At 49.8% G+C, this 27,351-nt stretch overlaps 7 protein-coding genes across 7 annotated transcripts; 3 read left to right on the top strand and 4 right to left on the bottom strand.

Annotated features, from left to right (window-relative positions):
• Positions 1 to 338: 338 nt before the first annotated feature.
• Positions 339 to 689, bottom strand: K441DRAFT_426346 (ubiquitin; the record flags this gene model as incomplete). Its single annotated transcript, XM_067641583.1, has 2 exons — positions 339 to 398; positions 510 to 689. Coding segments are annotated over 2 exons (240 nt in total), but the record flags the coding sequence as incomplete, so codon positions are not given.
• A 953-nt stretch (positions 690 to 1,642) lies between these two features.
• On the bottom strand, positions 1,643 to 3,566 carry K441DRAFT_673862 (RNA polymerase I-specific transcription initiation factor Rrn7; the record flags this gene model as incomplete). The annotated part of the gene is made up of 4 exons (XM_067650684.1): positions 1,643 to 2,944; positions 3,010 to 3,119; positions 3,301 to 3,397; positions 3,450 to 3,566. The coding sequence occupies 4 exons, from the start codon at positions 3,564 to 3,566 to the stop codon at positions 1,643 to 1,645; spliced, it is 1,626 nt and encodes a 541-aa protein (XP_067508345.1).
• Positions 3,567 to 3,764: 198 nt separating this feature from the next.
• K441DRAFT_653203 (eukaryotic translation initiation factor 5A) lies at positions 3,765 to 5,184 on the bottom strand. Its single transcript, XM_067647494.1, has 4 exons — positions 4,916 to 5,184; positions 4,530 to 4,796; positions 4,342 to 4,474; positions 3,765 to 4,290 (listed from the first exon to the last, which is right to left on the bottom strand). The coding sequence occupies exons 1-4, from the start codon at positions 4,934 to 4,936 to the stop codon at positions 4,223 to 4,225; spliced, it is 489 nt and encodes a 162-aa protein (XP_067508344.1). The 5' UTR covers positions 4,937 to 5,184; the 3' UTR covers positions 3,765 to 4,222.
• A 99-nt stretch (positions 5,185 to 5,283) lies between these two features.
• K441DRAFT_540738 (Sac2 family protein) lies at positions 5,284 to 7,483 on the top strand (the record flags this gene model as incomplete). Its single annotated transcript, XM_067642610.1, has 4 exons — positions 5,284 to 5,773; positions 5,822 to 5,868; positions 5,926 to 6,276; positions 6,323 to 7,483. 4 exons carry the CDS (start codon positions 5,284 to 5,286, stop codon positions 7,481 to 7,483), a joined length of 2,049 nt encoding a protein of 682 aa, XP_067508343.1.
• Positions 7,484 to 7,697: 214 nt separating this feature from the next.
• K441DRAFT_733094 (uncharacterized protein) lies at positions 7,698 to 17,834 on the bottom strand (the record flags this gene model as incomplete). The annotated part of the gene is made up of 3 exons (XM_067654251.1): positions 7,698 to 17,647; positions 17,696 to 17,731; positions 17,782 to 17,834. The coding sequence occupies 3 exons, from the start codon at positions 17,832 to 17,834 to the stop codon at positions 7,912 to 7,914; spliced, it is 9,825 nt and encodes a 3,274-aa protein (XP_067508342.1). The 3' UTR covers positions 7,698 to 7,911.
• Positions 17,835 to 18,089: 255 nt separating this feature from the next.
• Positions 18,090 to 20,954, top strand: K441DRAFT_628012 (DUF300-domain-containing protein). The gene is made up of 7 exons (XM_067646184.1): positions 18,090 to 18,385; positions 18,451 to 18,468; positions 18,522 to 18,575; positions 18,625 to 18,712; positions 18,767 to 19,795; positions 19,844 to 20,232; positions 20,286 to 20,954. The coding sequence occupies exons 1-7, from the start codon at positions 18,255 to 18,257 to the stop codon at positions 20,575 to 20,577; spliced, it is 2,001 nt and encodes a 666-aa protein (XP_067508341.1). The 5' UTR covers positions 18,090 to 18,254; the 3' UTR covers positions 20,578 to 20,954.
• A 737-nt stretch (positions 20,955 to 21,691) lies between these two features.
• Positions 21,692 to 23,552, top strand: K441DRAFT_673857 (uncharacterized protein; the record flags this gene model as incomplete). The annotated part of the gene is made up of 2 exons (XM_067650683.1): positions 21,692 to 21,809; positions 21,871 to 23,552. 2 exons carry the CDS (start codon positions 21,692 to 21,694, stop codon positions 23,550 to 23,552), a joined length of 1,800 nt encoding a protein of 599 aa, XP_067508340.1.
• Positions 23,553 to 27,351: the final 3,799 nt, after the last annotated feature.

Here is a 27,351-nt window from a genome sequence, read left to right as displayed (position 1 = left end):
GGCCGCCAAGTATGCAACGCCTCCTGATAAAGTAACCGTTCTCTCCATTCCTCCACACCTCCAACACACACATCTACTTCAACTTCTTCTTTGGTCGTAGCTGGTTGCTGTGGCCGCACTTCTTCTTGCGGCAGTTGACAGCACGCGGGGGAAGTCGGGCCTAAATTAAATTGATAGTTAGTATTGTTGTCTGCTGGAGGGGATGCGGAAGAGCCGGAGAATTTGATCCATAGAAACTCGGTAGATCCTCTCTAGCCAAGAACAAGATAATAGAGGGGATCACATACGTAGCACTTGCGGCAGATCATCTTCTCACAGTTGTACTTGGAGGCAAGGGCCTTAAGGGAGGGTTCGATGATGCCACCACGGAGACGAAGGACGAGATGGAGAGTAGATTCCTGTTCGTTGATACCCAGGTCAGCATATCCATATTGCCTCGGATACCCATATCCCAACTTCAAAAAACCCCACTGACTAATGCACGGGCAGGAAAGAAGGGTTTTCTGTACCTTTTGGATGTTGTAGTCACTAAGCGTCCGACCATCCTCTAATTGCTTTCCGGCGAAGATCAAGCGCTGTTGGTCCGGGGGAATGCCCTCCTTGTCCTGGATCTTCGACTTTACATTGTCGATGGTATCGCTCGACTCCACCTCAAGGGTGATGGTTTTACCCGTCAGGGTCTTGACGAAGCTGCCGGCGGAAAAATGTCAGTGGCGATTCGAGATACTACATCGCGGGACCTAGATCGAGTGGGAGACTCACATCTGCACTTTAATTAGGGAGATATATTAGCCGGTGCGTCCAAATTAGTTAATACAGAGGCAAGGGCTGACTACTTACTGGTTGCGAAATTCGTCGATGAGATGATCGTGAGGTTGTCAAACGAAGTCGAGGAAGTCGTGGATTTGGGCGCCAAGACAATCGAGTGTGCGCTAGTGGCTTCTAAGCGAGGCGGGACGCTTCAAACAGAGAGCTCCCTGTACAGCGTAGAAATAAGCGGCCGATATTGGCACGTGCGCAACCACCAAAAATCGACGATTGTTTGAGGAGGAGATGGACTAGAAGATGATTTAGAATATATACAAGTACTATATAAAGCGTCTACACGATTATAAAAGACGTAATGAGCAAATGACAAAGTATTAGAGTAGTAATATATCTTCGGGAATCGATTTTTAGTGGTTGCGCATGTGCCAATATCGGCCGCTTATTTCTACGCTGTACAGGCTCCCCTCTCTCTAAATTTATGACGCCTAGTAATATTATATTTCACGAATCAAATATTATGAATTGCTGTATAGTACTTTTGCATCGACTTCTGCTCACAATCTCAGGAATACAGGAAGAACATCTATCCCATGAGCGATTGATAAAGTCGTGCACGCGACGCCATATGGATTTTAGCTGGGCGTGGAAAACTCTAGAATTGTGCAAAGAAATTTGCAAAGTTATCCTAAGTATCCAAAGCCATTACCAAATGCATTACTTGGATATCGCACCGAGTGTGTCGTAAACCTCTCTGGCGCTTGGGGAACTGTTAATTACTCCTTGTTACGTATCCTCGAAGCATGCTTCATCATACTACAAGCACATGGGATTTCTATAATCACATGCCGTGGAGCACGTCAAAAAGTATAAGTAATTACAGCTCTTCTCTCCGCCTCTTTTCCTTCCGTCGCTCATCACTCCTTCGCTGAATCTTCATCTCAGTCAAGAATACCGCTTTAACAAGCATCTTCATCGAAAGCCCAGATATCTTCGCAGCCTCTTCGTAGAACATCTTAGCATTATCGGGAAGATCGCTTTCTTTTCGAAAATACTTATACTGGCTCCCCGGCCGTTTGATGTCTCCTTGATCTTGGGCTTCCTCTTCCGTAATGACGGCCCTCGCCTTCAACTTGCTTAGCACAACCTTGAGCCTCTCCGTCTCTGCCTCCTGAATCGCTTTCTCACTGATTGCCGCCGGGCTGGTAGACCTTTGTTCGTCGTTGGGCCCAACAGGAAACTCCCTGAAGAGAGCGGTTCGGAAATCACTGTCTTTGTCCTGCTCCCGCACTGATTCATCCGTCCATGTCCGTTGGTACCAATCCAGATATTGGTCCATCTGGGAACCAGACATCGAGAAAACATCCTTTTCTTTCACAGCCATCAGCTCTCCAGCCTTCATCTTATCAGGGACCTCTAACGTTTTCCTGAACTTGCTTGTAGCGTCTTTCCATGCATCCCAATCAATCACCGCTGCCGCCGGTTCTGTTACCATAGAAGGATACCGACGCACGTCATCGAACGGATAAAACAACTTCACAGATACGATAATGAGAGATATCAGCTGTGCTTCTGGAATATCGGTAATCCGCGCTCGCTTATTAGTAAGCTCGAGACGGTATGTAAAAGTGTAACCCAAAAGTCGCGCAAGCTTTGTAACAGCGGGATAAACTTCTAGTGGGAGTGCTAGCCTTTTCATGTATCGGTATAGGAGGAGTGGATGGTTGAGCGGCGGAAATTCGGCACCACAATCCCTCCGATAGGAAACAACGAGGTCAAGTACTGCTGTATGCAGGCGCTCAAACTTTAGAGTGCTATTTGGGTCGAGAGAGGAGTGATATGCTGATGGTAATCGCTCTTTCATGGGCACAGGGATAGACTTAATAGCCCGTATATATACCATGTCGCCTTCTGTGACCCAATCATGAAGGTCTCCCAACGTTACCGGTAGCCGTAGCGTTAGAGTGCCTAGGTAGCATAGAGCCAGCGTGTCGATGAGTTTTGGAGTGTCGTTTACTTTTCTCCCGCGTCTGCCCAAGCGCGGCGCTTCACCATCATGGTCCGTTTCTCCTTCGGAGGCTGAGCTGAACATCTGCGACTGGCTTTCATCTCCTGATGCGTCATCTATTCGATCCTTTAGGGTAGAAATGCGGAGAGCCCAAAGGTCAAATATGATATTCTAAGTACCTACATGAGCAACCACAAGTCAGGAATTGGGGGGATCCTCAATGCCCTAAGACGAACCTCAAGTTCAGCGGGCAAGCCTTTCGAATGCACCATAAACCATATTTGATGCCGCAGTATTAATTGGTAGCACTGCAGGTAAAGGTCAAAAGCCTCACGACCTTTGAAATCTATACTCATGATAGTGAGCGGGCATGAAGTAGCAATTATGCTGAGATGAATGCTTTGTTGTGTGAACAATGATATGGTAGGGGAGAGAAATAGTGATTTTAGGCCGGCGAAAACTATAATAGAGAAATTGTAAAGATCTGACTGAAGGCTCTACAGAACCATTTTGAAGAAGTGACCTACATTGATAAGTCTTCTCTGTTTCATCAGTTGATTTTTTACGTAGTCTTTTGGCGTGTGGATTAAACTGATCCTCATCTTCTCCAATAACAAGCGTATTCTACTTCGACAATCAGATAGACGGACTTCACTTCGCTTGTGAGATGACTTACTCCTCTTCGGTGGCCATTTTCACAGTATTGATAGCCGTCGTTTTCGTCAACAGTGTATAATCGTGAACGGCAATTGTCTACTCCACAGATTTCACCTTTCTTCCAATGAGATCCCATTTCGGAATTCATTAGGTGATTGGAAGTCGCCAAACGAGGCCACTTGTTTTGGGATTACGTTCAATAGTTTTCGCCTAATAATAACTATGGGATAGTCGCGCAACGCTTTGTGCGACAGCAATACGCGCGCCTGACGCAGTATACGATGTTAGATGGAACTCTCAGACGCACGAACCAAGTCGACTCCGATAAGTTTTCGGGCCAGCCAGCTGGTCCAGACGTTTGATTGCTTGGCGAATACTTCCATTATCCGCTCAAGGGACCCTTTCTCTTTTTTTAATCACAGCAGATTCGTTGGGACCACACCAATTCAGCAACAAAATTCAAGGAAACATGTTTGGCAACAGGAGTCTAATTCCTCGTCCTATCAGATCATAGCTGTTTTTGAACGGGGAAAGATTCATAACTAGGTATCCCCCAGCGTGTGAACGCGTGAAGCCATGCAAATAACCCAAGACAACCCTAGAGAACCCACAAACATTGGTCGTCATCAGCATAGGTGAAAGGATAGCGCTGGAGAACGCCAAGATAGCGCACAAAGAAATAGATCTACACAAAGAATGTAGAACCATCTGACTTTTCCTAATCTGATCTGCCAACATTCCACCCGAATTGCTTCCTGCTGGTCGCCCTGAATGTCCAACGCGAAAAGTTATCTAACCGCGGGGAGCTTCTTTGGCATCGATAGCAGCTTCTTCACCCATAGCAGTGAGAACGATGACGTCTAAATGACATTAGCCATGTGTACTCCAATAAAACCAGAGAGTATACCTACTGGTATCCTTTCCCTCATCTGTAAAGAGCTTTGTGATCTTGTCGTGGACTTCGCCCTCAGGAAGCTTGACATCGTCCTTGGTGGTACCATCATCAGACATGAGAGAAAGGAAACCATCGTCGGTAACGTCGAGCTGTGTCACTGCTGTTAGCCCGGAAGATGAGAGGGGAACGTGCGCCAGTACTCACGAGCTGGAATTCCTGGCGGCGGACGTTGGGAACGTCCATGTTGTGAGTGGAAGGGCAAAGATCTTCCAACTTCTTGCCGGTGAAGATGTCAATGGCAACGAGATGGACCTTGGCGTGGCCGTGTTTGCCGGTCTTCGAGGTAGACATTTCGACGATCTTGCAGGGGCGGTTCTTGATGACGACGAAACCGTTCTTCCTCAAGGCGGAACACTGCATGGGATAGGTGGTAGAGGCACCGGCATCGGCGCTCTCAAAGGTGTGCTCATGCTACGAAAATGGCGTTAGCACGATGTTCTGAAGAAATCCCACCCCTTGATGCCTGAGCACTTTCGCAGCAGTAATCGATAAAGGTGGGGTATAAAATTGCGGGCGCTCAGTTTACTCACCTGCGCATCATTGTCGGCCATGGTGATAAATGAGTGTCTGCTTCAAGCGACTAGATGGGAGGAAGAGGCAGCAGAGGTGAGTGGATATTTGAAGAGAGGGTTTGATGGGGAGAACTTGGATTGTGGGATTTGTCGAAGACGAGGGGAAGCAAAGAAGAAATCGAGGCTCACGCTAGGACTCGGAAAAAATATTACGCCGCCTGAGCTTCGAGACGGCGCGAACCTTGACGGGGAAGCTTGCGACAGTCCAGACTTAGAACAAAGAGAATAATATATTCAGATTTCTCTCTTGCCTTGCAAGACCAGGATTGCCTCCGAGTAGCCTTGGCCGCACCATGTTCAGGTAACAACATTATCAGTCTAGCGAAATGTGGCTAGACCGCTTCTCTGCGCAATCGACTCCGAGCGCAACTCCTCCACCGCAAGGCCGCTCCTATTCACCAGCTCCACGAAGACCCTATCTTACGCCTGGGCCGGGCCCATTGCCCCCAAGGCCTGGCTTGAACCCGCGATCCTCGTCTCTATCTCTTGTTTCTCCTACCTCTTCAACAGCTAGTCTTCCAACAGCCTCACGTGTACCAAATGACGCAGGACGCAGACGCCAAGGCAATGGCGTGCCTCCCGCAAACATTCCGGACCCTCTGAAGGTGCTAGAGGCTATAATTGGAGGCCCACCACGAAAGACTGTTTCTGGGCAAGAAGGTGTCGCAAAAGGTGTTCCGGCGGCAAGGCCTGTGGAATTAGTGGGCGATATAGACTTCCGCGGACTAAGTTTGCAAGCATTCGCAGAAGCAGAGAGCGATGCGACACAGCGTATTTCTCGTGTACATACATATAGTGCGCAATCAGTTGAAGAATGTACGTTTATTCCTTCCACATACATCGGTTCATACTCATATTCCACAGATGGAAAAGAAAAGGATAAATTTGAGGACCTTCATAGGTCAATATTGGTATGATATGGTACGAAGAATTTTGGGTTTAGCTTGGGTTAATCCATAAGTTTGCAGGCCTGTGATGAAGTGCTCAAATCCGTTGAGATGTATCTCACTAATTTCAGATCTGATCTCGGGGCTGTCTCGGCCGAAATCGAAACGCTCCAGTCTCGGTCTACTGCATTGAACACTAAATTGGATAATCGGAAAGTGGTGGAAAAATTCTTGGGTCCTGCAGTGGAGGATATTAGCATATCGCCAGCTGTTGTAAGAAAGATATCAGAAGGTCCAATTGATGATGGCTTTCTCAAAGCATTATCAGAGCTTGAGAAACGGTCGAGGACTATCAATGCGAAGTCAAAGGAGCAAAATAATGCCAAGGCTCTTGGAGATGTAAAGCCTTTACTAGAGGACTTGATAAACAAGGTATGATTAATTGGTGTTTGCGGAAAATCGGTGCTGATCATATCAGGCTGTTGAACGCATACGGGACTACATAGTGGCGCAGGTTAAAGCCATTCGATCTCCGAGTATCAACGCCCAAATTATCCAGCAGCAAACTTTCCTCGAGTACAAAGACCTGTATGCTTTTTTGGCAAAGCACCAGCCTCAGCTAGCAGAGGAGATCAGCCAAGCCTACGTTTACACTATGCGTTGGTATTACTTAAACCATTTCTCTCGTTATCAGAAAGCTTTAGAAAAGATGAAGCTTCATGCTCTCGATAAGCATGATGTACTGGGGCAAGACGACAACGCTAAGCGCGCACCTCTCCTGAGTAATTCAAGGATGATGCCGGCCACACATGATGCCTTCTCGCTAGGTCGGCGAATGGATCTCCTGAAGAATCCCTCCCACGCAGCTTTGACAGCGTATGTTGCTGAAGAAGAAAAGACAACCCATTACCTTGAAGTACCATTTCGAGCCTTCAATCTCGCCCTGATCGATAACGCTTCATTTGAATACACATTCTTAACAACATACTTCAGTCCTGTTCAGAACTATCATACCATCTCCCGCACATTCACTTCAATATTTGAACCGACGTTTGCTCTCGGTCAATCACTCACCAAACAACTCATAGATACCACCACAGATACCCTTGGCATCATGCTCTGCGTCCGCTTTAATCAGCACTTTGCTTTCGAGCTCCAACGCCGCAAAGTTCCTACCGTCGAAGGCTATATCAACGCCACGAACATGCTCTTATGGCCACGCTTCCAGCTCATCATCGACCAGCATTGTGAGTCGCTCCGACGCCTCGCAGCCTCGCTTCCGAACAGACCATCTGCCTCCGCATCAATCCTAGCTTCCTCAACAAACACTTCCCAGTCCACTGCCCCTCACCCACTCACCCAAAAATTCGCCAGTCTGCTGCAGGGCATCTTGGCCCTGAGCTCCGAGGCTGGTGATGACGAGCCTGTCTCCAACAGCGTTGGTCGCCTGCGCAGCGACTTCGAAGCCTATCTGACCAGGTTGAGCAAGGGTATTGGGGAGCAGAGGAAGAGGGACAGGTTCCTTTGCAACAACTACAGCCTTGTCATCACGATTATCGCGGATGCGGACGGGAGGCTTGCAGAGGAGATGAAATCCCACTTTGAGGCGTTAAAGAATGCGTTCGGTGATGAACGGTGATGTAATAGTACGTTTTACCATTTTTTTTTTTCTTGGTGTCGTTTGGATAAAGGCGCTGAAAACGTTTTTTGGCGTGGGTAGTTTGTGAGAATCGCGAGCTTCGACTCGGCAATTTTAAAGTTGTCTTTAAATAGAATGCATGGCATGCCTGGCTACATTTGTTGTGATACCTCTATTCAGTTTTCGCAACAATCGATGTTTAGATCGTTGAAAAATTATTCCTACTATGGGTTTGTTTTGTAACTACAGCCCCTGTCTACAACGCCAAAATAACAAAGCATGAAGCTACTCTCCACGCCTCCCAAGTAATGCCACAGCTACATGTTACAAATAATCATACCATCCCAACTGATGCCATCTGCTTACAGACCATCTATACATTTATCAACTTCCCTATACCTCTCAATGCAATCTTTTCCTGTTCGATATCACGACGACCCTAATATCCTTCCGTACGCATCCTCAACCTCCTTCGCAATCTCCAGCAACGTCACAATAACAATCTGATGCGTCACATTCGGCAACCGATCCCTATGCAGCCCAATCCACTCCAGCGGCGGTGTCGCCTCGCCCATATCTCTCAACTGCGGCGTCTCAATCACCGGCGTCTCGAGCGCCGTATATTCGTACCTGCTCTGCGGCACGTTCACCACCGCCGTGATCTTCTCTCTCTCCGCGGACGTCTTGTCGTGCGCGTCAGCCTCGCCGCCCGTATCAGCGGCGCTCGTCTCGGGCTTCTCCGGCGTCGTGATCTTGAGCGCGGACTCGGGCAGCGGCTTGCCGAGCCGGGACGCGAGCGAGCGCGAGTGGTTCGACCACATGGTGCGGATGAAGGAGATGCGCGAGTAGTTCCAGCCGACGTCCACTTTGCCCTCCAGTGACGACTTGAAGATGTAGTCGATGTGGTTTGAGTCGGGCGCCTGCCACGTCTGCATGGTCGCGAGGACTTTTGGTACACGCAAGATGGTGCCTCCGCGCGCTGCTCGCGCGCTCTCGACGACTTCTTCGACCGTGATGTCGTTGGGGCTCTTGGTGTGTTTGGGTTGAGGCACGCCGGCAAGAGCTACGCTGAGCTGGCCCAAAGTCATCCCGAGCACGGAATGGATCTGGCCCTTCTCAAGCGCTACCGCGAATCGAGCTTGGCTGTCTGAGGCCTCCAGCATGAAAATTTGGCTGTCAGTGAAGGTTGAGGGAAAGATACCAATGTTAACGGAGCGGAGAGTAACGACCACGTCTGTGTGGAGGGATATTGGCGCTTTGAGAGCGTCTGGATGTAGTTTCGTGGAGATAAGTGTCTGGGATGCCGTGCGGAATGGTACCATAGATGATTTGCGACGTAGGAACTTTTCAATGTCTTTGAGTGACTGCGCGTAAGCTTGCTGGTTTTCTTGGACAAGGCGCTCAAGAGCTTGGAAGAGAGCAAGTCCTTGGGCTGCGCTAGTCGCGGTACAGAAGACATGAACTTTGTCTCCGTCGAGAATCGCCACAAGGCGATCTCGCGAACCCTTCAGCTGCTCTCGTACGTTATACATTAGAAAGTCGAAATTTGCAATGTCAGCGATGACGAAAGCTTGATAGTCAAATCCAGCCTTGACTCGCAATCGTTGGAAGCCAAGAGAAGCCTGAATGAGTGGTGTCTGGCGAATGCTGATGACCCGCGACGGCCAACTAATTGACGTTCGTACTTTAACGCCAGACAGCTCGACTAACCCACTCGTCCGGCCTGAGCTATCAACTGTGACCTTTTCAACGCCGATACATAGGTTCTGTTCCCAGTCCGAGTTTTTCTTGGAGGATGCCCAAAGATTAGATACTGTCAATGAGGTCTTTCCGATGGCCTGACCAAGGTCGAGTTCGACGAATACTTCTGCGATGGCAATATTCGCATTCCATGGGAAAGCTGCCGCTGCTGTAACTTGCTGATAGCGTTGGACTAGATACTCCTGAGGCTCCGTGCTAACTGACGGAGCGGGAGGCTTTGACGCCTGTCGTACCTCAGGAGGAATCCAAATTTCGCGGAAGAGTAAGAAGTCTTGCAATTGGCGTGCGTTTACCTGTGTCCGCATTGGGTTGATCTTGAGAATGGCTGAGATACCACTAGTCCCACTTAGGTGCTTACTGTTCATAAAAGAGAGGATGATTGATTCCACATCAAATCCAAACGTTGATTCTCGAGAGTAAACATGTTGTACAGAGGCTTGCAATTTCTCGAATGCTGCAGAAACGGCGAAGAAATGGCCGTGATCAGTGGATTTTACGCTATTGATTGTAACATAAATGTCCTCTAGACGTGCTGTAGCGGCAACTCTGGCAATAGGTTGACAACTGAGTGTGAATTCCTGTTTGCATATTCGAATACCCAGGCTCAAGCGGGTTCTTCCAAGAATTGCGCTCGGATCGGCTGTTATTAGATTCTCTTCGTCAAGTAGCTTGCTGGAAGATTTGAGCTGCTCTTCTTTCTCTGATCCACCAGATTCATCCGTTTCTCGAATAACCTCCTTAATACTGTTCGAGATTTCCATTACTAGAGGGACCACAGTTGGGTAAAGAGTATTGTTAGATGCATCGATTTTCAATTCGGCATTGAGTGAGGGCTCCTGGCCATCGTCTTTGTACTCAACCTTTAATGCAACGCCGGGAGCACGTAAAGAGGTGCTGTTCGTCGAGCCATCGCTTACGAATTGGCTATATCTTCCTTTCTGATGTGTACGGCTCTCTCTCGATCCACCAAGACGTGTGCTCGTACTGTTAGAACCCGTGTTACCTTGCAAATGGACGACAGCACCAGCGAAATCAGCATCTACCAGAAGTGAGGACAACCTTTTGTTCCCGAATGGACTCTTTCTTTGGCAGCCGCTCGATGTGGGCGTTGTATTCCATGTTGCGGAGGCTGCGCGGAATTTCTTTCCAGCAAGGGCAATTGATTGCTCAAGTATACTTGCAGGTAGGATGAAACGGGATTCCAGCCTCAGATCGAGAGATTTTCCTGCTGCCTGGAGAGCCAGCTTACGATCTTCTTTGGTGGAGCTGTAGGCAACATTGAAAACAACCTCTGGCAGTAGTGCTGAATTTAATGATCGTTGTTTCTTATCGGCAGACGATGGAATCATTTGCAACTGCATGTCCTCGATCATTAACCGAGCAGCATCGTCTCTCTTTGTCGACAAGTCGATTCGTTGAAAAGACAGCACCAGATCTTCTGACTCAACGCCGAGATATGTTGTGATAGAAGTTCCAACAATCCAGCTTATTTGAATATCCAGCAATTCGAGCGAATAAGCAGATGTGAAAAGCGCACTAGAGTTGACGCTACCTTCTTCACTCGCACTTGCAGCAACGACCTTAGAGTCTCTATTGGATGCGCGACTTTTCTTAGGGCGAAGTCTTCGAAGGTACTTCTTCTCTTTTGAAAGATCTAAATCTTTGATTTTATCCTGAAGATGATTTAACACATCAACAACGGCGGATGCAGTGTCGGCAAAAACGTTAACCTCTAGGCCTGGACTGCGGATGCGATAAACTCTCTTTGCAGATTGTGAGCCATCTTCTGCAGTTGCATGGAAAGAAGCACCGAATGTTAAATTTCCACAGTGACGAACAGTTTCTTTGTCAGATAACACCATTTCTACGCTAATTTGCTGAAGGCGAGCAGTAATTTCAGGTAGAGGTAGAATTCCATCTTCGTTGGGAGAAATGTTTGTCGCCTTCATCTGAATGGAAGCCAGTTTGAGGGCAAGATTGGCCGTTGCAGATCCAGGTTTCTGTCCAGGGGCGCTGGCAAGAATGCTCAGGCCAGCAAGCGTAAGGTGTATCCCGAAAATCAGATCCCTTGCCGCAGGGGGAAGCTCGATAGATGGAGTCCGGGCCGTATCGGGAAAGATCTCGCTAAAATGACCTTTAATAATCTCAATGTCATCCCGAGCAGTATGGAAAACGCTCGACATCCCCGGTTTGTTGATAGTAGTGACCAGTCCTTGTATTTCCGAAGCTTGAAAGGTAATAGCATCAACGATCACCGAGGCTTTTAGGGTGGTCTGCCTCTCGGTCTGTGTTACACTTATCGTACCGTTAACAGGAGGCAGCTCCAGAGCAGCGATGACGTTTGAACCATCAATTGTACTGCTGTACATTTTATGTGAGTGTTTTTCAAGATCCAAATCAATGTTCAGCGTGGTCTCCCGTCCCAAAGCTGGAGTAACTGAGACTCTACCAGGCCCACCAGAGATTGACCAGGTGAGGGACTGCAAGAGTGTGATGTCGATGAGGTAGGAATCCATCAGCAAAGCGACTGTGATATTCGGGAAACGCTTGTCCGAGTTGATTGAGTCCACAGGCCTTGGTTTGCTGGAATCCTGGAAGAGGATAGCTTGGCGTTGGAAATAGGCAACCTCATCACACAGAACAGAATCAAAGACTTCAAGGAAACCAAGTACATCCTCTTTAACTTCAACAGTAATCATCCTACTCACACCTGCGATCTTGAAATCTTCAGATAAATTCCCAACATCACCGCTGTCGTATCGCGAGAAAGAGAGATTTGGTTGATCCAATCTGGAGGCCAACATCAGGCGGGACCTTGAAAGCAATTTTGTAGCTGCTGCATCAGCATGAACCAATATGCTTAAGGTGTTACCCTCTCCTAAAGCCGTTTTGTCGGATCTAACAAGGGACAGTTGTAGATCCCTGCCCATGGAGACGCTCCTCAGATTTATACTATCGAGACCGAATTCAGCGTGCTCAGTTACGTAGATCACCTGAAAATCGTGGTCTTCAGGCTGCTCTTCAGTATGATGGATTTTTTGTTGCGGTGTTGGTTCAACGTCTCCCCCAGCAACCAGGCCTTCCGCAGGTATCACATTTTGAAACATTTTCATGAGGAACTCAATAAGCTCGCAAATTTCCCAACTGATCTGCACAGTACTATTCTTAGAATTGATCTGAAGTAATGTTGATTTCGGCTTCTCGGCCTCGAGAAGCATAAGACCGGTCGGCTTAGGCGGAGGGCGCATAATAAGATTGATCGCCACAATTTGCATAGAGGCCTCACTTTGTTTCGGTCCAGGGTCGACGACCAATCTAATACCCGCTGATTTGATGTCAATATAGACTGGTATCGGTTTTGGAGATATTTTCTCTATTCCAGCAATTGAGCCATAAAGTCTTCGCATCGCCAAGCTCTTCTTGACATGTGCTAAATCCCAAGTGCGCCACTGATCCCACATTGATATGACTCGTTCCTCAGCATCGCTCGGACAACTTGTGAACTTCTTCTGACAACAATGCCCGAGCTCTGACTTCTGGTCATCCGGCAAGCACTGGTAGATATAACGGAAGCGAGATATGATCTTCCAGGAATCATGATTTCGGAGATGATCACGGGCAGCGCGTATGGCGTATGAGGGTCTCGTCAAGAATGCTGGGTCCGGGCTTTGGCCTTTGGATGTGGTCAAGAACCAGGCTAGGAAGCGAAGGCGCCTTTGCTGTTCAACATTCAAGTTTCCAAACGTTGTAGCAAATTCTTGTGCAAGTCGAGTGGTACGGTGAATGAGTGAAGCAAGATATTCCACCTTCTTGCTTGCGGTTGCAACCTCAAAGGCCCTGAAAGAAAGGTTTACCGATGCGTGTTTGCCTTTCAAGACCCAGAGCAGCAGATCGTTCACTTGGGCCTGAACAGCTACATCTTCATTAGGTAAATCAAGACATCTTTCCTTAACAGAGATATTAAGTGAGCCAAGAGTAGAATGCAGCGACACGGTGTTTTCACCAGCATGCTCGCCCTGAAAGTCCTTTATTCGCGCAGCAACTTTGAACTGATCTAATATCAGATCATATTGGTCTTTCTCAAGCTCCGACTCACCAGAATTCTTGGTGAACTCATTGGCAAATCGTACATGAGTAAAAGGTATTCGCAGGCTGATTTCATTCGACTTTCCTTTACCTTCTCGCCGCTTCTGAAGATCTAGAATCTTAGACATCACGTCAACTTGGAAAACATCTAGGAGTTCCTCAGGGTGCTTAGGGCTGATTATATCGACTAGGTTCGCCGCACATTTTATTGCGTGAGGTGTGCAGTGAATCCGGATGCCAGGCTCTGCGCTTATGAGAAAACTGGTGTGGTTAAAGTTCTCGTTAAAAGCTCTCATAGAAACGTCGTCAAATATGGGTAAATCGTCTTCAGGGTCGTAAGGCTCTCCAGAAGCCACTGGAAAAGGAGGCACGTCAGATAAATCGGGCTCGACGAGGTCTAACGGAAAGTACGGAGTTGCCAGAGAGCTTGAGAATGCAACAGATGAAGGAGGTAACCCTCGCTTTTCCCGCTCTTCGTCGCCGGGAAGAGTATATGAGTAATCGACACTCTCAGAACGAGAATGAGATCTGCCTACTAGAGTCCTACTCTGGCTAGAAGCAACAGGATGTTTATGGCCTCTGAGCTGGTGCGCGTTGCGGATACTGTGTATTAGAGATCCAGTTGAGGAAGAACGTAGGGGTACCGGCCTGGACGGCCTCCCCCTGATCGACGATCTATCGTATGAAGAGCCCATGTCGGTATATTCAAGGTTTAATGAATTGCTTGAAGAGGCTTGGGAGCCAGAGTTGGAGCCGTATTGTGATTCGACAACGATCGGATGTGGTATCAACGGAAATTGCATAGCTGGAGGATTTACTTTACTCTGATTTTGAGGATGTTGGCTAGCAGAAAGTTGCTGGTCTTCCAGTAATAGAAATGGCGTTCGGTGAGTTCTCTGATCCTCCTTCCGCATATGAGACTGTTGTTTCTCGCGTTCTGCTTCGAAGTCAAGTTTTCGCTTAAGCATGTTTAATGCCAAAGTCGTTTGGAGGTATGCATGTGTCTCGACAGTGTGACGTTCTCCTGCACGCGTTCGATGGCGTGAAGCAGACCTTGCATCGACGCACGCTATTGTCAGGTCAGGTATCAATACTTTTAGTCGCTGAGAGAAAGTTGACGTAGCTAGGTCATTAAATTCAAGAGTTACTGGTCCGGTACTCATGAGTACGACATCCTTTGCGATGTGCAGCCACACACGAACAGTTTTAGTTTTGAGCCGTAGAAATGTTGAGTCATGAATGATTATCGGCTTGGCTAGCGGTAGGGCATTCTCGTCGTCGTCGAAAGTGAAAGCAAAAGAGCGTGCCGCACCCGCAGCCTTTTCCAAGAACTCACTAGAGCATTCCCCAGATATATTTCCAATATTGAGATCCCAATTACACACGTACGTGGGTTCTGTTGGCGGCAGTCCAAATAGCCGATGTCCGAAAACATCAACCGACTCAATGAAGATCTCGGTCTGTCCGCTCGGCTCCAAGGGTATTCCAGGATTTGTAACCGATGCGCCAAGTGATACACTCAATGGGCTGAAGTTTACCATGAGGTCCATATAGTAGTTTGTGAATCTGAGGTCTGCTGATGCATATGGAAGATCCACCCTGATATTATTCTCCGCCGAATAGAGATTGGAGGCTACAAAAACACTGGCTTGATCCACAGAGATGCAAAGAATAACGTCAAGGTCATTAGACTTATTCACATGTTGGTCTGATAGTGTGGTGCCGTCCACTGCCAGATTTTGATTTGGGAGGCCCTGATATTCCTCCAAAGTCTTGAAGTGCAGGTCATCGCCAAAGTAATTGTCTTTGATCTTCATAAAATGACGAATGAGAAAACCGTATACGTCCAATGAGAGCCTTGTTCCATGGATATCAAGGTGCAGCCTATCAGTGTTGGCGCTGGACGTTTCTGTGAAATAGTTATGGCTTCCGGATATGGTCAGCCCCCCCAGCTTCGCTACATTTTTCGAGCGAACAAATGTGCTTAGTGAGTTTTTCGGTGGCATACAAAGCTCGAGCCCTAAGTCTTGAGCTTGTACATCGAACGGAATCTCGTTCTGGAGGGGCCGATAATGGTCCAAAGGAATTGTCAGCTTAGCACGTAACCGCTGGCCAAATAGAATTACGAAGTTGTTGTCGTCCAAGTCAGAGGGATTGTTCACAATGTTTGAGTCGTTGGTATTCAGGAAAAGCTTAAAGTTGTGGAAATCCACGTTAAGAAAGTACTGGAAGGGAACAAAAGTAAAGTAATCAGGAGGCGGTCCTGAACCCCAGTCGCTGACAAGATCTGTGAGTAGGAATAGGTGGTCTCGCAGCAGAAATAGCTCCAGGCTATCGCAGGAAATATTAAAGGCCCATTTCCTAAGTTGATTCCAGCTAAGGGGATTCGATAGGTCGCAGTCTAATGCTAAGCCGCCGGATCTCCACAACAAGCCATGGTTAACGCTAGAGGAGATTTCCGAACCGCGCATGTCAACATCTAACTTGTTTCGATAGCCGTTGTTCGAGGCGACCATATCCATCATGTAAGTAATTGTAGAATCGGAAGCAACTTTAATATCAAGCCAGGCGAAAGGTCTGACATTCGGGCCTGGCGCGCCTTTATCGCGCTGCTTACCCCTAACGGACTTTCGCCTACCCTTTCCTCTTGGTTTCTCTTTCTCCGGGGCGTTTTTCCCGTGGCCTGCGACGGTGTGCGCTTTGCCTTTCCACTTCCAGTCCTTTGACGGCTCTCGAACAGGAATACGAAGTACGGTGTCATCTTCGATACTTAGGTACAGCTTAAATACGGAGAATATACGAATTTCGCCGGGACGTAGAGGCTCAGCGGGGATAGCATCAACATGGGCCCCCGGAAAGAAGAACGACTGGAAAATGGCCCGATGTCTGTCTGCCCATGGTCCGTAATTGATCGTACCTCCGTATACTTGAACATCTAACCCATATTCAGGAGGGGCTCCACCATTAATGTCCCCTTTGTGGATGGAAGAGCATGATGCAGCATAGTCGGGATCGAAGGGCACAGGCCCTGGGACATCCCAGTAAAAACTCACATTGATGCAAGGACAATCAATAATGAGGGATGTCCTGGCGTATTCAACCGCATCCCACTCATCATGCTCATCGCGCTGACTCTCATCAAGATAGCGGGTCAAGCCCTGCCAGCGTTCTTGACCAGGAATGTTCAATTGCGGTGTTCGTTTCTTACTTTTCCCTGCGCCTGCCCGAGAGTGAGCGCTGATCGAATCCGTCGAGCGAGAGAACAATGATGATAGGCTACGAAGAGCGTGCCAAGACTTGCGTTTCTTCCTAGAAGGATGGCTTTTCTCAGTGACTTCCTCGTGCGGTGTTTCCTGTTCAGCCACTTTTTTAAGTCGAGCTGCAGAATCCAGCTGGAGTGTTTTAAAGTCCGGATTCGGCTTCATGTGCACCACAGGATGCGTAAACTGGAAATTGAACAATTGCTGATAGACATCCAAGGGACCAGAAGAAGACACATCGAATTCCCCGCTAGCTCTTTCGAATTGCGCAGTAATAACTGCTGGCGTGCTCTCGTTGCCAATGACAATTGCGCCCTTATTGCAATCAATATGAACCGGTAGTAAGCGCAGAAAAGCAGGAGGCGCAGACGGCTTCAACTCTTTTGCCTGACTCTGTTCGGTGTGGGCATTTCTAAGAGCGCTGGGGCCTCCACTTTCAGCCGTTCTACCTTTTCTCAATCTGTTGTGTTCTTTGCCTCCTTCGTCAAGCCTTCCATCATAAGAGCCACTGAATGCATTACTGCGGATACTTTCAGGTGCCTTCGTTCCTGATGTTGCGCCTCTATCGTTCGCCCCGTCATTCCCCGCTTGGCGCATGGCCTCGACGATTCCGTCGTAGGCGGGGCTCCGATTGTACATAAAGGCTTCCACGCCCGACACTTTGATAGAGATTCTACACGGGAGAACCTTCTTATTTTGGACTCCGCCTTTTTCTTCCTTGTCTAAAGTTCTGTTCTTGCTTCTCCTTGCGCTTTCATCACTAGCCGAGCTAGCGGAACGATTCCTCCCGGGGTCATTTTGGTCCTGGGAGAATAACTCTGCTTCCTTGACTTTACGAAGCCAGTATTGCCATGTAATATATCCTCTGTGGACAAGTATTGTCTCATTGTGACCATGATAACGTATATCCTTGAAGAAGATGCGACCTCCCAACAACGAAATCTGAAGAGCTTGTATGTCAATGTAGACGTGGTATGTGTGCCATGTATAGGCTCGAATTCCATAGGATACCAGTGTTGCAAAGAGTCGATTGAAGTAGAACAGAAAAAAGACAGTCCTGTTCACGTTAGAATAAGGTACAAAGTAGACCAAAAACGCGACTTACAGAATCCCGCAGACCAGTAACTCAACCAGGAAGACCCTGCAAATGCGTTAGTGAGAGGAATCATAAATCCAGGGAAATATATCGACCAGTTAAAGCCCGTCTGCGGATTCAAGGGCTCTGAAGTTAGACCTCCCGCCATGCGGGTTACGAATGGATGATAGAAGACATCCGAGGATCATTGTGGATTGATGGTAAGTCGCGAAATCGGAGATCTTGAGTGAGATCTATAAGACACGTTCCTGGCCATTACAATAGAGAAGCCATAGGCTCGGCGGGTGTGCCACGAAAAAGCCCATAGTGTAGGTCGATGGCACCTGCAGCTGTTGGCTCGTGATGCGCGTCACAGGCCAAGAAGTCCAAGCTCGCAAAACACCAACGCTTGTGAGCTATCATGATCGTCTGCCTACGAACAACTCGCATACAAATAAACGGTGCGAGGGATGAGCATGCCTAGATTCTAGTGCTTCTGTCTAATCCGGGCCTTGCCATCTCCGCCCTGCCCAGGTCCTGTGGTTTTAACCCTCAATACCTGACGCTCGAACTAGGGAGTACGTCAACAATGGAGGTTGCCTCCCATCAAAGTATTGGAGAATTCTCAAGTCCTAACGGCGGCACTGGAGCTCGCTTTAGTCATGCTGTTGTTATCCTTGCCGGTATTGCAGCTTTAGCTGCTACCCTTGTCACAGTCCTGTTCGTATAATCTCCTCTACCTTCAGTCTCATGCTCAGTGCGGTCCATGCTAACACGTAAAATAGATCCGTGTGGCTACAGACGTAAGAGCCAATGAAATTACCAGACACAGACAGAACTGATATCTTCGTCGCAGTAAAAATTACAGAAAACCTTTGTTACAGAGATACGTAGTGCGAATACTGTTGATGTGGGTGGAGAAGTCTTTGGCAAATATTCCGGTGCTGATATCCAGGCAGGGTCCCCATTTACTCGGCATCATCATGGGCCAGTCTTATATCCTTAAAAGCTGCCTTCTGGATAGGACCCTTTCGCGACGTATATGAGGTGAGGACATTAGAAAATATTACATTGCCTTCGAAGCTAACCTCGTTTGCGCAGGCCTTCACCATTTATACCTTTGTGCAGCTGCTCACCAATTTTATTGGAGGTGAGCGCGCCTTAATAATTTTGATGCACGGCCGTCCGCCCGTCTCGCACCTGTGGCCATTGAACTATGTCCTCCCTAAAGTCGATATCTCCGATCCTCATACCTTCCTCGCAGTGAAACGGGGTATACTACAATACACGTGGATGAAGCCGATACTAGCCATAGCTACAATCATTATGAAGGCCACGGGGACTTATCAAGAAGGATACATTGGGTTATCTTCTGGGTATTTCTGGAGCGGCCTCATATACAATATCAGCATCACAATTAGTCTGTACGCCCTAGCGATGTTCTGGGTATGCATGGCACATGACCTGAAGCCTTTCCGACCCATGCCCAAATTTCTGTCCATTAAAGGGATAATATTTGCGTCATATTGGCAAGGGTTCTTCTTATCCATACTCGTCTGGCTGCGAGCTATTCCGGATGATGTTCCCGGCTACAGTCCTGACAATCTTGCGGCTTCTATCCAAGACGCTCTAATTTGTTTCGAAATGCCTATTTTTGCCGTCGCGCATTGGTACGCTTTCTCGTGGCATGACTACGCTGATGAAACAATTTCCGCGGCTCGCCTACCAGTCAAATACGCTCTACGCGATGCGTTCGGACCCAGAGATCTGATTGAGGATACCAAGGAAACATTTGCAGGCAAGCACTACGAATACCGGTACTTCGATGCCCACGACGATGTTTTAGGTCACGAGGAGTCGGCATCACGCACTGCTCGCATGATGGAAGGCATGAGGTATGAAAGAGGCGGGAAAGGAAAGTACTGGATTCCAAAGCCTGGTCGTGAACACGCGCCTCTACTTTCAAAAGTGACATCCAGTCGCGCAAGGACGATGAGCCCGGGTCCCAATCGAGCTCTCGATGCAGCTAAATATGGCACAACAAATTCCGATGACGACGAGCCCACTCTGAATCCCGAGGATGAGCGACTGTTTGACAGTGCGAGAGCACTGGAGTTCGGTGACTGGAATGTAAGTGCATACATTCTCGTATAGTTATATCCCATCTTACTTTTGCAGTACCCAGTAATTACAGCACACACCGCGACTCGGGAAAGTCGCTTATACGCGAGTCCCGCTATTCTTACTGCATCGACAAACCGAAACTTATTACAGCCAACACGTGAGAATAAACAGCGGCGTAAGAGCAGGATAAAAGCTATTCAAGAATCTGCGGACAAGGGCAAGCACCGGAGCAGTTCAAGTAGCGGCGAACCATCCGGCTCGAAGTCGCGTGCTCCTCTCGGTCTTCTACGTCACGAGTCTTCATCGTCTAGCTCTACCAAATCAGAGAGAAGCCAGCTTGTGGATTTGGTGGTCGAAGACCACGAGGCGGAGGAGGTCGAGCGCGTCCGGGCACGCAAGGAAGGCGGATCAGGATGGAACGAGGTTCCACAGAAGTATTTCGTGTAAGCCAAGCCAGATTTACTCATGCCCAAATTTCTGACAGCTCATGGAACAGACGCGCCTTCCCGGACGATGGTCAGGAAGAGGTGCGTGAAGGATTTGATCCAGATAATCCTGAGCCACACAACCCGGAGCAGGCACATGACCTAGACTCTCCGTTCGCGGTTGGTGATGGAGAGGATGAGGCCAGCAGTGAACGGGCCCCGCCTGTTTCAGAGGAAGCGCAGCGGTGGGAGCATCGGGAATATGACCGGGGGAGTGGAGAGGAAGAGGAAGAGCGGCGGAGCCTTCATTACGGGAGCTTCCATGAGGAGCGGAATGCGTGGGGATCAAACAATGCTGGGTGAGGCAAAGACGAGCACAGTGAAGATATTAATATCGGGATGAAACCGTGGTCAGCGTTGTTTATGGAAGTACATTAAGCAGACATTTGAAACTTCGGAGAAGCAATATACCCTGGCCCTGCCTGTTCTCTGTCTTCTTCTAGGCCTGTCCCTGTGGTGTTGGCAAGCCGGGGCTGGCGATGGTCACTAATCCTAGTGTCGATGATTACGTCTTGTTGTAATAAAACCAAAGTGGCCAATAAAAGAGTCGAAACATTCAGGCGCCCGTCACTCGGGGACCGTTTCAAATAACCTTGGACCGAGTGTTAGTATGCGTGGATGTTGGAACTGCTCGTGTACTGCTGGTGCCGGTGCTGCTCCCGCTGAAGGGTGGCCAACTCAAGTCGTCGCTGCTCACATCACTTATTCTCACGTCTTCTTCTCACCTCACCTTCCCAATGGCATCTGGCTATGTGACATGGCTGCTCAGCCCTGCAGCAGATGACCCTTTTTTTCTTCTTCGACGACACGGGCGCCAGTGGGGTTCACACGCAACATATGTGATACGGGACTGATGGGAGGTGAGTTGCAATTCGTCGGACAGCGATTTCAGCCTCCAGCGCTCGGCACAGGATGAACGGCTGTCATGGACTCAGGGCGGCGTGCGTAAGGCGGGCGTGCGTAGAGCGGGCGTGCGTAGGCGCCGTTGGGCCAGGGGCTTGTGTCGACCCCGCCCAATCACGACACCCCGCCAGGCTTTTTTCGCGCGCAGCCCATCCCACCATCCGCTTTCAGGCAAGACAGACGGCGCTGCTTCCGATGCCGCCCGTCGTGGTTCGCCGTGATTGGCATCCTCAGCTACCGACTACCTTGTGATAACCTCTCTAACAACATTTATTGGGCGCTTCGAGATGGGGGATCTATCCTGCATGGCACACTGCAATACTCTGCTCGTTTCGCTCCTCTTTTGTAAGCTCTCGGCCGTGCAGCCCTGCCCTTCTGAAAAACTTTGGCTTTCCCTGCCCTTCCTCGCTGCTCGAAGAGCTCTTTGCTTTGTCTCTCTTTTCCTTTTCTTCTCTTCCAAAAGTCTACCTTTTAGACGCTGTGAGTCTTGACAGAAATGCGTGCCTGAGCGGCAATGTCATCGCATCAACCTGTCAAGCCGCCGCAAACCCCATGGCTGGCCATATCATTTGGGTGCTGTGCATCCCGAGACCTTCCTAACGACCACGATGGAGCTGGCCTTCGAGAGCAGGGTAAGTCCAGTTACCTACAATAGCATACCACCTAAGACCGTGACTAACGTTCGGATATTAGCTACTAATATGCAAATATGCTACAACCAACCTCGCGTGGTTGATCCCCCAAGGGCTGAACCTGAACAGCACCGGCCTACTACGAGCCATTCTGTGACCCATCACGTTTCCCAATGGGTCGCCACGGGTCGGGAGATGGCCTCGAGAGCTTCGGCACGAACAAGTTCCACAAGCCACAGGCCATGGACATCACACTCCAAAGCGAAGCCGAGCATCAGCCGTCCTACCGACTTTCGAAGGTTCGATGGTACAGGTAGCACAGGAGAAGAGTCGACGCCAGTACGCCGAAGACGTAGCTTTAGGCCTTTGGAGCTGTCCATCTATCTCCCCAGCAACAGGCTATCACCTTTGCCCGACTTCACCGAATCCGAATGGAGCAAATTGCCAGCAGGGCTGGAATTTCCCGCGCAGGCGCTTATCAAAGACCAAAAGTTAGACTCTCGTTCATCTACGCCTTCTTCTTTTATAATTCAACGAAAACCAATTTCGGGCTCGAACCGGTCAAGCCTCAGCAGCATGACCGGCCGCCCTCACTCTCTCTTAATCTCGCAAGAAGATTCCCAACGGGAGCCATCCCCTCTTCCCTCAACGTCTCTCAAACGCTCCAGCACTCACAGTAGTCTCTCGTCCCCTCGCTCCAATCTCGCTCGTCTCCCATCCCCAGCCCGAGCTCGCTCGAACACCGAGCCAACGCACATGCTCTCCAAACGCGGCAGCCTGCGAAGGGCCAAGACAGACGTGGACGATGCGATCCGGGAGCTCAACACGATCGTCGAAGAGCGGCGAGCCGACGCGCTGCGGTCCTCAATACCATCCCCAACCCTGACCACCAACTCGGACACGCACACGCACCACATCCCCGCCATCGCACCCTCGCTCCGCATGCACGTGCGCTCCGAGACGCTCTCAGACATCGGCTCCGCCTTCTCAGTGCCCCTAGTCTCCAAACCTCTCCCGACGCCGCCCTCCTCCTCCCCCGCCTTCAACCAGCCCACGAGCGCGCGCTCCAAGCCCAAGCCGCAGAAAAAACTCAAGCTAATCCCCCCACCCCTGCCCCCGCCCCCGCGCGCCGGGCCCCTGACCTCCAACCCCATCACACCACCGAGCCCCTCGATCCCAACCCCGACCACGCCGCTCGGCCGCCTCGGCGCCTGGCTGAAGCGCTCGCTGCCCTCGACCCCCACGACACCCTCGTTCGTGAAGCCCGGCTCGTCTGAGTCAAACCAGCAGTCGTTCTACCAGTGTACACCGCCGCCTCCACCACCACCGCAGCAGCAGCAGCAGCAGCAGCAGCAGCACGACTCTAGCCGCTCACCGTCGCCATCGTCGCCCTCGTCGCGCCCGCAGACAGCCACGCACGCGCGCCAGGACTCTAACGACACGACCACCATTACCCTGACATCGTATCCCAGCACCCCCGCGCTCTCGGAGCGCACGCTGTCGCCCTCGCCCGGCCTCAGCTCGCCCAGCAGCCCGGACACGCCTGCGACGAGCGAGCTGGGGAAAGGCCCGTTGGAGGGCGTTAAGGGGTTCGGGGTTGCGTTTCGGGAACGGGCGAGGAAGCGCGGGTTGAGTCTCGGATTGGGGAAAGAGAAGGAGAAGGAGTGGAGGGCGCCGCCGCCTTATGAAGCTGTGGAGTCGTTTGCTGGGACGCCGAGAACGCCCGTTGGGGTGGCGTTTTGAGTAGGGGAGTGTGGTGTGGTGAGATGGTTTTGTATGTTAAGAGTTTAGGAGGGTTAGGGTGGAGTGGGGATGAAGAGGAAGTTGAGAGCGGGCTAAGAGGGAGGAGGTTTCATGGAGAGGAGGGGAGACAGGGTTGGATATAGGGCAGCTTGGGTCTTGTGTCTCAGTGTTCTGTTTCATAGAAAGACCATTCTCGGCTGTCATGCCCCGGATTCGGATTCGAACAAAATAATCGGTCCAGACGGAAAACAGGGCCGGACAGGACCAGGCTATGCCAAACGGGTTTTACGGAAACGGAAAAAGGGAATTGGAGGGAGGGAGGGAGGGAAGTGGGAAGAGGAGCTTCTGACTGTTTCAGCTGTTCTCCTTGGTTTTCTCATTCTGTTCTTATATTTGTTCTCGATTTTTCACAGCGTCTGGCTTATACCCTTCCGTAGAGTCGTCCCCGTATTCGGCGGAAATGCCTGGCGCTTGTTTTGTTGCGTTTGCGCTTCCTGTTCTTCCTTTCCAGATTGATGTCACGGCCGTCGGGGTGGGGTGGTGTGGTGCGGTGTGGTGCGGTGTGGTGTACAGCGGCTCGGTGGTCTATATAGTTACCTACCTTAACCTTATCTACTAATATAGAGGAAGCAAAAGCAAACGTCCCTTGTGCCCACATCCCCTATGCCAACGTCCCTAGCTCTCTCCCCAAGCCCCCCTCCCTTCACATCCCCCCTCAAAGTACACCCCCTACACATCACCCTAACCACCCCACTTACCTCTACTCACCCAACCTACCTACCCACCAGCCTCCCCTCAAGCGGTGAAGCCCCCTCTACTCTCTCCATCCGCCTCACTCCATCTATCGCGCGGCCCTCGCGTCCGAGCAGCAAGCCAGTGCGTCGAATACGCAGCCCGCCCCCCAACCGCCCCCAGTCGGGCGCACTCAGAGCCCAGACGGTCGACACACTGGTGAATCGAGCTCTCTCTCTCCAGCGCCAATATTACGGAACGGGTCGGTCGGTAAGAGCGGTCTGGGGCCAGGGCGCCGCAGACGGGCGCCACGGACGATGCCGCTCTTTTTCTCGTGTTAGCGAGCTGGAAGAGAGTGAGGCTCAAGGCGCGATTGGGTGGCTGATCGCGCTTTGTTTGGGTTGTGGGCTTTTTTTTTTTTGGGGTCACGCGGTGGGGCGGGTGGTGGGGAGATGGGGATATTGGGGGGCCTGAGTGGTTGGGAGATTGGGGTGATTGAGGGTGATGGCCGATGGTGGAGGGGAAGGGTTGGGGGTTGTGTGATTAGTTTTGGTTGTTCAGTTTCGGGTGGTGTTTTGATTTGTAGCTTTGGGGTTTGTTTTGAAATGTATGGTTGCTGTTGTCTGTTGGAAACGGAAGGGGATTTGAGTGGCCTGTTCAGGAATACGAGATATGGTTACACAGAGGGCTGAACATGCTACTTGAGAAGCAGAAAAGTGGGTGGTCATACAATATCAAAGACTGACAGATGATTTCTAGAGGTTATAGTCTGTCTGTACGAAATCTCTAGAGTCTGGCTCTGAGTGTCTAGGAAAGGCAGTACTGAATATGGAAATATGTAGAGATTGGAGAAGGCAAGTTTCTCTTGGTTTTTGCCACCCCGGACTGTGATTCTAGACTCTAGTGCACGGTGCAGTCACAATGGTCTGTTTATCGTGCTGTCGGTCAAGAATAACTGTAATCATATTCGGTTAGAGATATTGAGGCTCATCGAACACTTCGGAATCAACTGCGAATGTTCTGTTTAAATTTGAAAATAGAAAAGGAAGAGCATTTGTGACGGTTTCTTGCTTTGTTCCCGTCGGTTAGTATGGCCATGTTCATAGCGTTTTTGGACCTGCTAAGCTATTGGCAGTGTGTTAGAGTAATTTTGATAATGAAGTTCATGATGGCGTTTCCCGGAGCAGAAGGGTCGAGCCGGCGGCATATCCCTATCGATTAGCATAATTATAGAAGCGATCTCCCGCTATGATTGGAGCCGTCCGCGTACGATTGGAACGGTTGCAACTGTTTTGTCTAAGCGTAGACTTTGGCGTGAGAAGATATCACGAAACTTGTTTTACTACCTGGCTCGAGGTTAACTGTCGGGGCTTTCGTCAGCATGGAACATCTACTCTTGTGCTATCAATCCACAGCAAAGCTAGGATCAAGATTTAGTGCTGATGTTGATTGTGGGGGGCAAGGAGCGCTTATAACCTGTCGTTTGCTCATGCCCTGACGTAGGACGATTGCGACAGCCGTGGGTATCTAGTGTAAAACAAAACAATTGGCTGGATGAGCCAAAACAAAAACCTTCGTATCAGTGGAAATGAGCGGGTACCGGAGAACCAACAGGAAATAGCTAATAGAAACCCAACCAAGACAGTGAAGTTATAGATGGTGGAGGCTTTCAAGTCCCTCAGTGCCCAAAAGGATCTGCACACCCCGTTTGCCTTTCCTCATCCGTAATAAATTTACCAGCATATTCCACTCGCTTGGCCAGTGTGGGGTGGTTGAGCGGTGGCTTGATGTGAAAATGATGTGCTATCCATGGGTTTGAAGCACCGTTTGATGATCAGCACTCGTGAATGGCATTTGGGAATTCGAAGCGGTATATTCCCGTGGATTTGTGCGGGAAAAGCATTAACAAATTCAAAGCCACTAGTTGTGGCGTTCTTAGAAAGGAAGCAACCTGCCAATAAGTGTTAGTGACCAATGTTTGTTTTCCTCGCATGACGATCCTGCTAACGAGTCTGCGAAAGGTTGAGCCGCAAACGGGAACTGATTTACCTAGATCTGGCATTGAGATCGAGGCCGCGGACTCCTCCCAGCATCAGAGACCGGCAATCGAGCACGCTCAACATCTCCGTGCTCGGTCGTTACACGGGTGCCGGCCCAACCCATGGACCGTGGGGGAACCGTTGCGTCCAACGCTGTCCTAGATGCACAGGAGTTCATGCGAGCAGTTCATGCAGCGCCGCGGACAATCTTGCATTCCACCAGGCCCCGCAGTGGAGATTCCGGGCAGACTTCATCTCAACCTGGTCGCTGGGTTCAACCCTTGCAGTCAAGGAAATCACCAGCGTTGGTGTAACTGCCTGCAGCCGGGGCCCAACGACCAGGTTGTACAGAACATGATGGCCGAAGCGGGTAGGTCCGGATGGTGCCGGGCAGAGGAATCTGGGCGACGTTAATTGAGACTTTTGAGACTTTCGTGTGACTAGAGAAAATGCTGAAACTTTTGGCGTGTGAAAAAAAAATATAATAAATTTAATTATTGGAGTGATGATAGCGTGTCTTAGGCATAGGCATGAGGCGGAATTGTGGGACTGTAGGATTAGAGAAGCGCGCGAGGTGAAAAGAAAGGTGGAGTTGGTTTTGGGAATATCGGCGATATCGGCCATGGGGATAGGATGACTGTGGCCTCCCAGGGTGCAGCAGGTGCAGCAGGACTCTTGTATTGACCGGGTTAACCAAGCATACCAGGTATACCACTTGTTCATTGTTTTTCATGCTTTTGACCACAGCGTGGACCATAGGTAAAAAGGCACCTGGCACTATGCTAACCAACCCCTCCACATCCACCACCCGCCGTGCTCTAACGCTAGCTTTGCATACACGCCACTTGCCGGTGATTGAGAATAACTCAGCTCTTGGAACCGGTCTCGCACAAAGCCTCCCTTTCCTTCGAAAGCCTCCTCAATTGACAGGATGTCGGCGCAGGCCAGGCTAGAGTAAGCTGTGGGTTCTAGCCAATGTAACGGGGAAAGGAAACAGTGCTTTTCTCGCGCGCAACCGCCAAAAAGCT

The sequence above is a fragment of the Cenococcum geophilum genome, assembly GCF_001692895.1.
Source record: "Cenococcum geophilum 1.58 unplaced genomic scaffold K441scaffold_5, whole genome shotgun sequence".
NCBI lineage: Eukaryota > Fungi > Ascomycota > Dothideomycetes > Gloniales > Gloniaceae > Cenococcum > Cenococcum geophilum.
The sequence above is the reverse complement of the archived record's forward strand: the minus strand, read 5'-3'. Positions and strand labels throughout refer to the sequence as shown.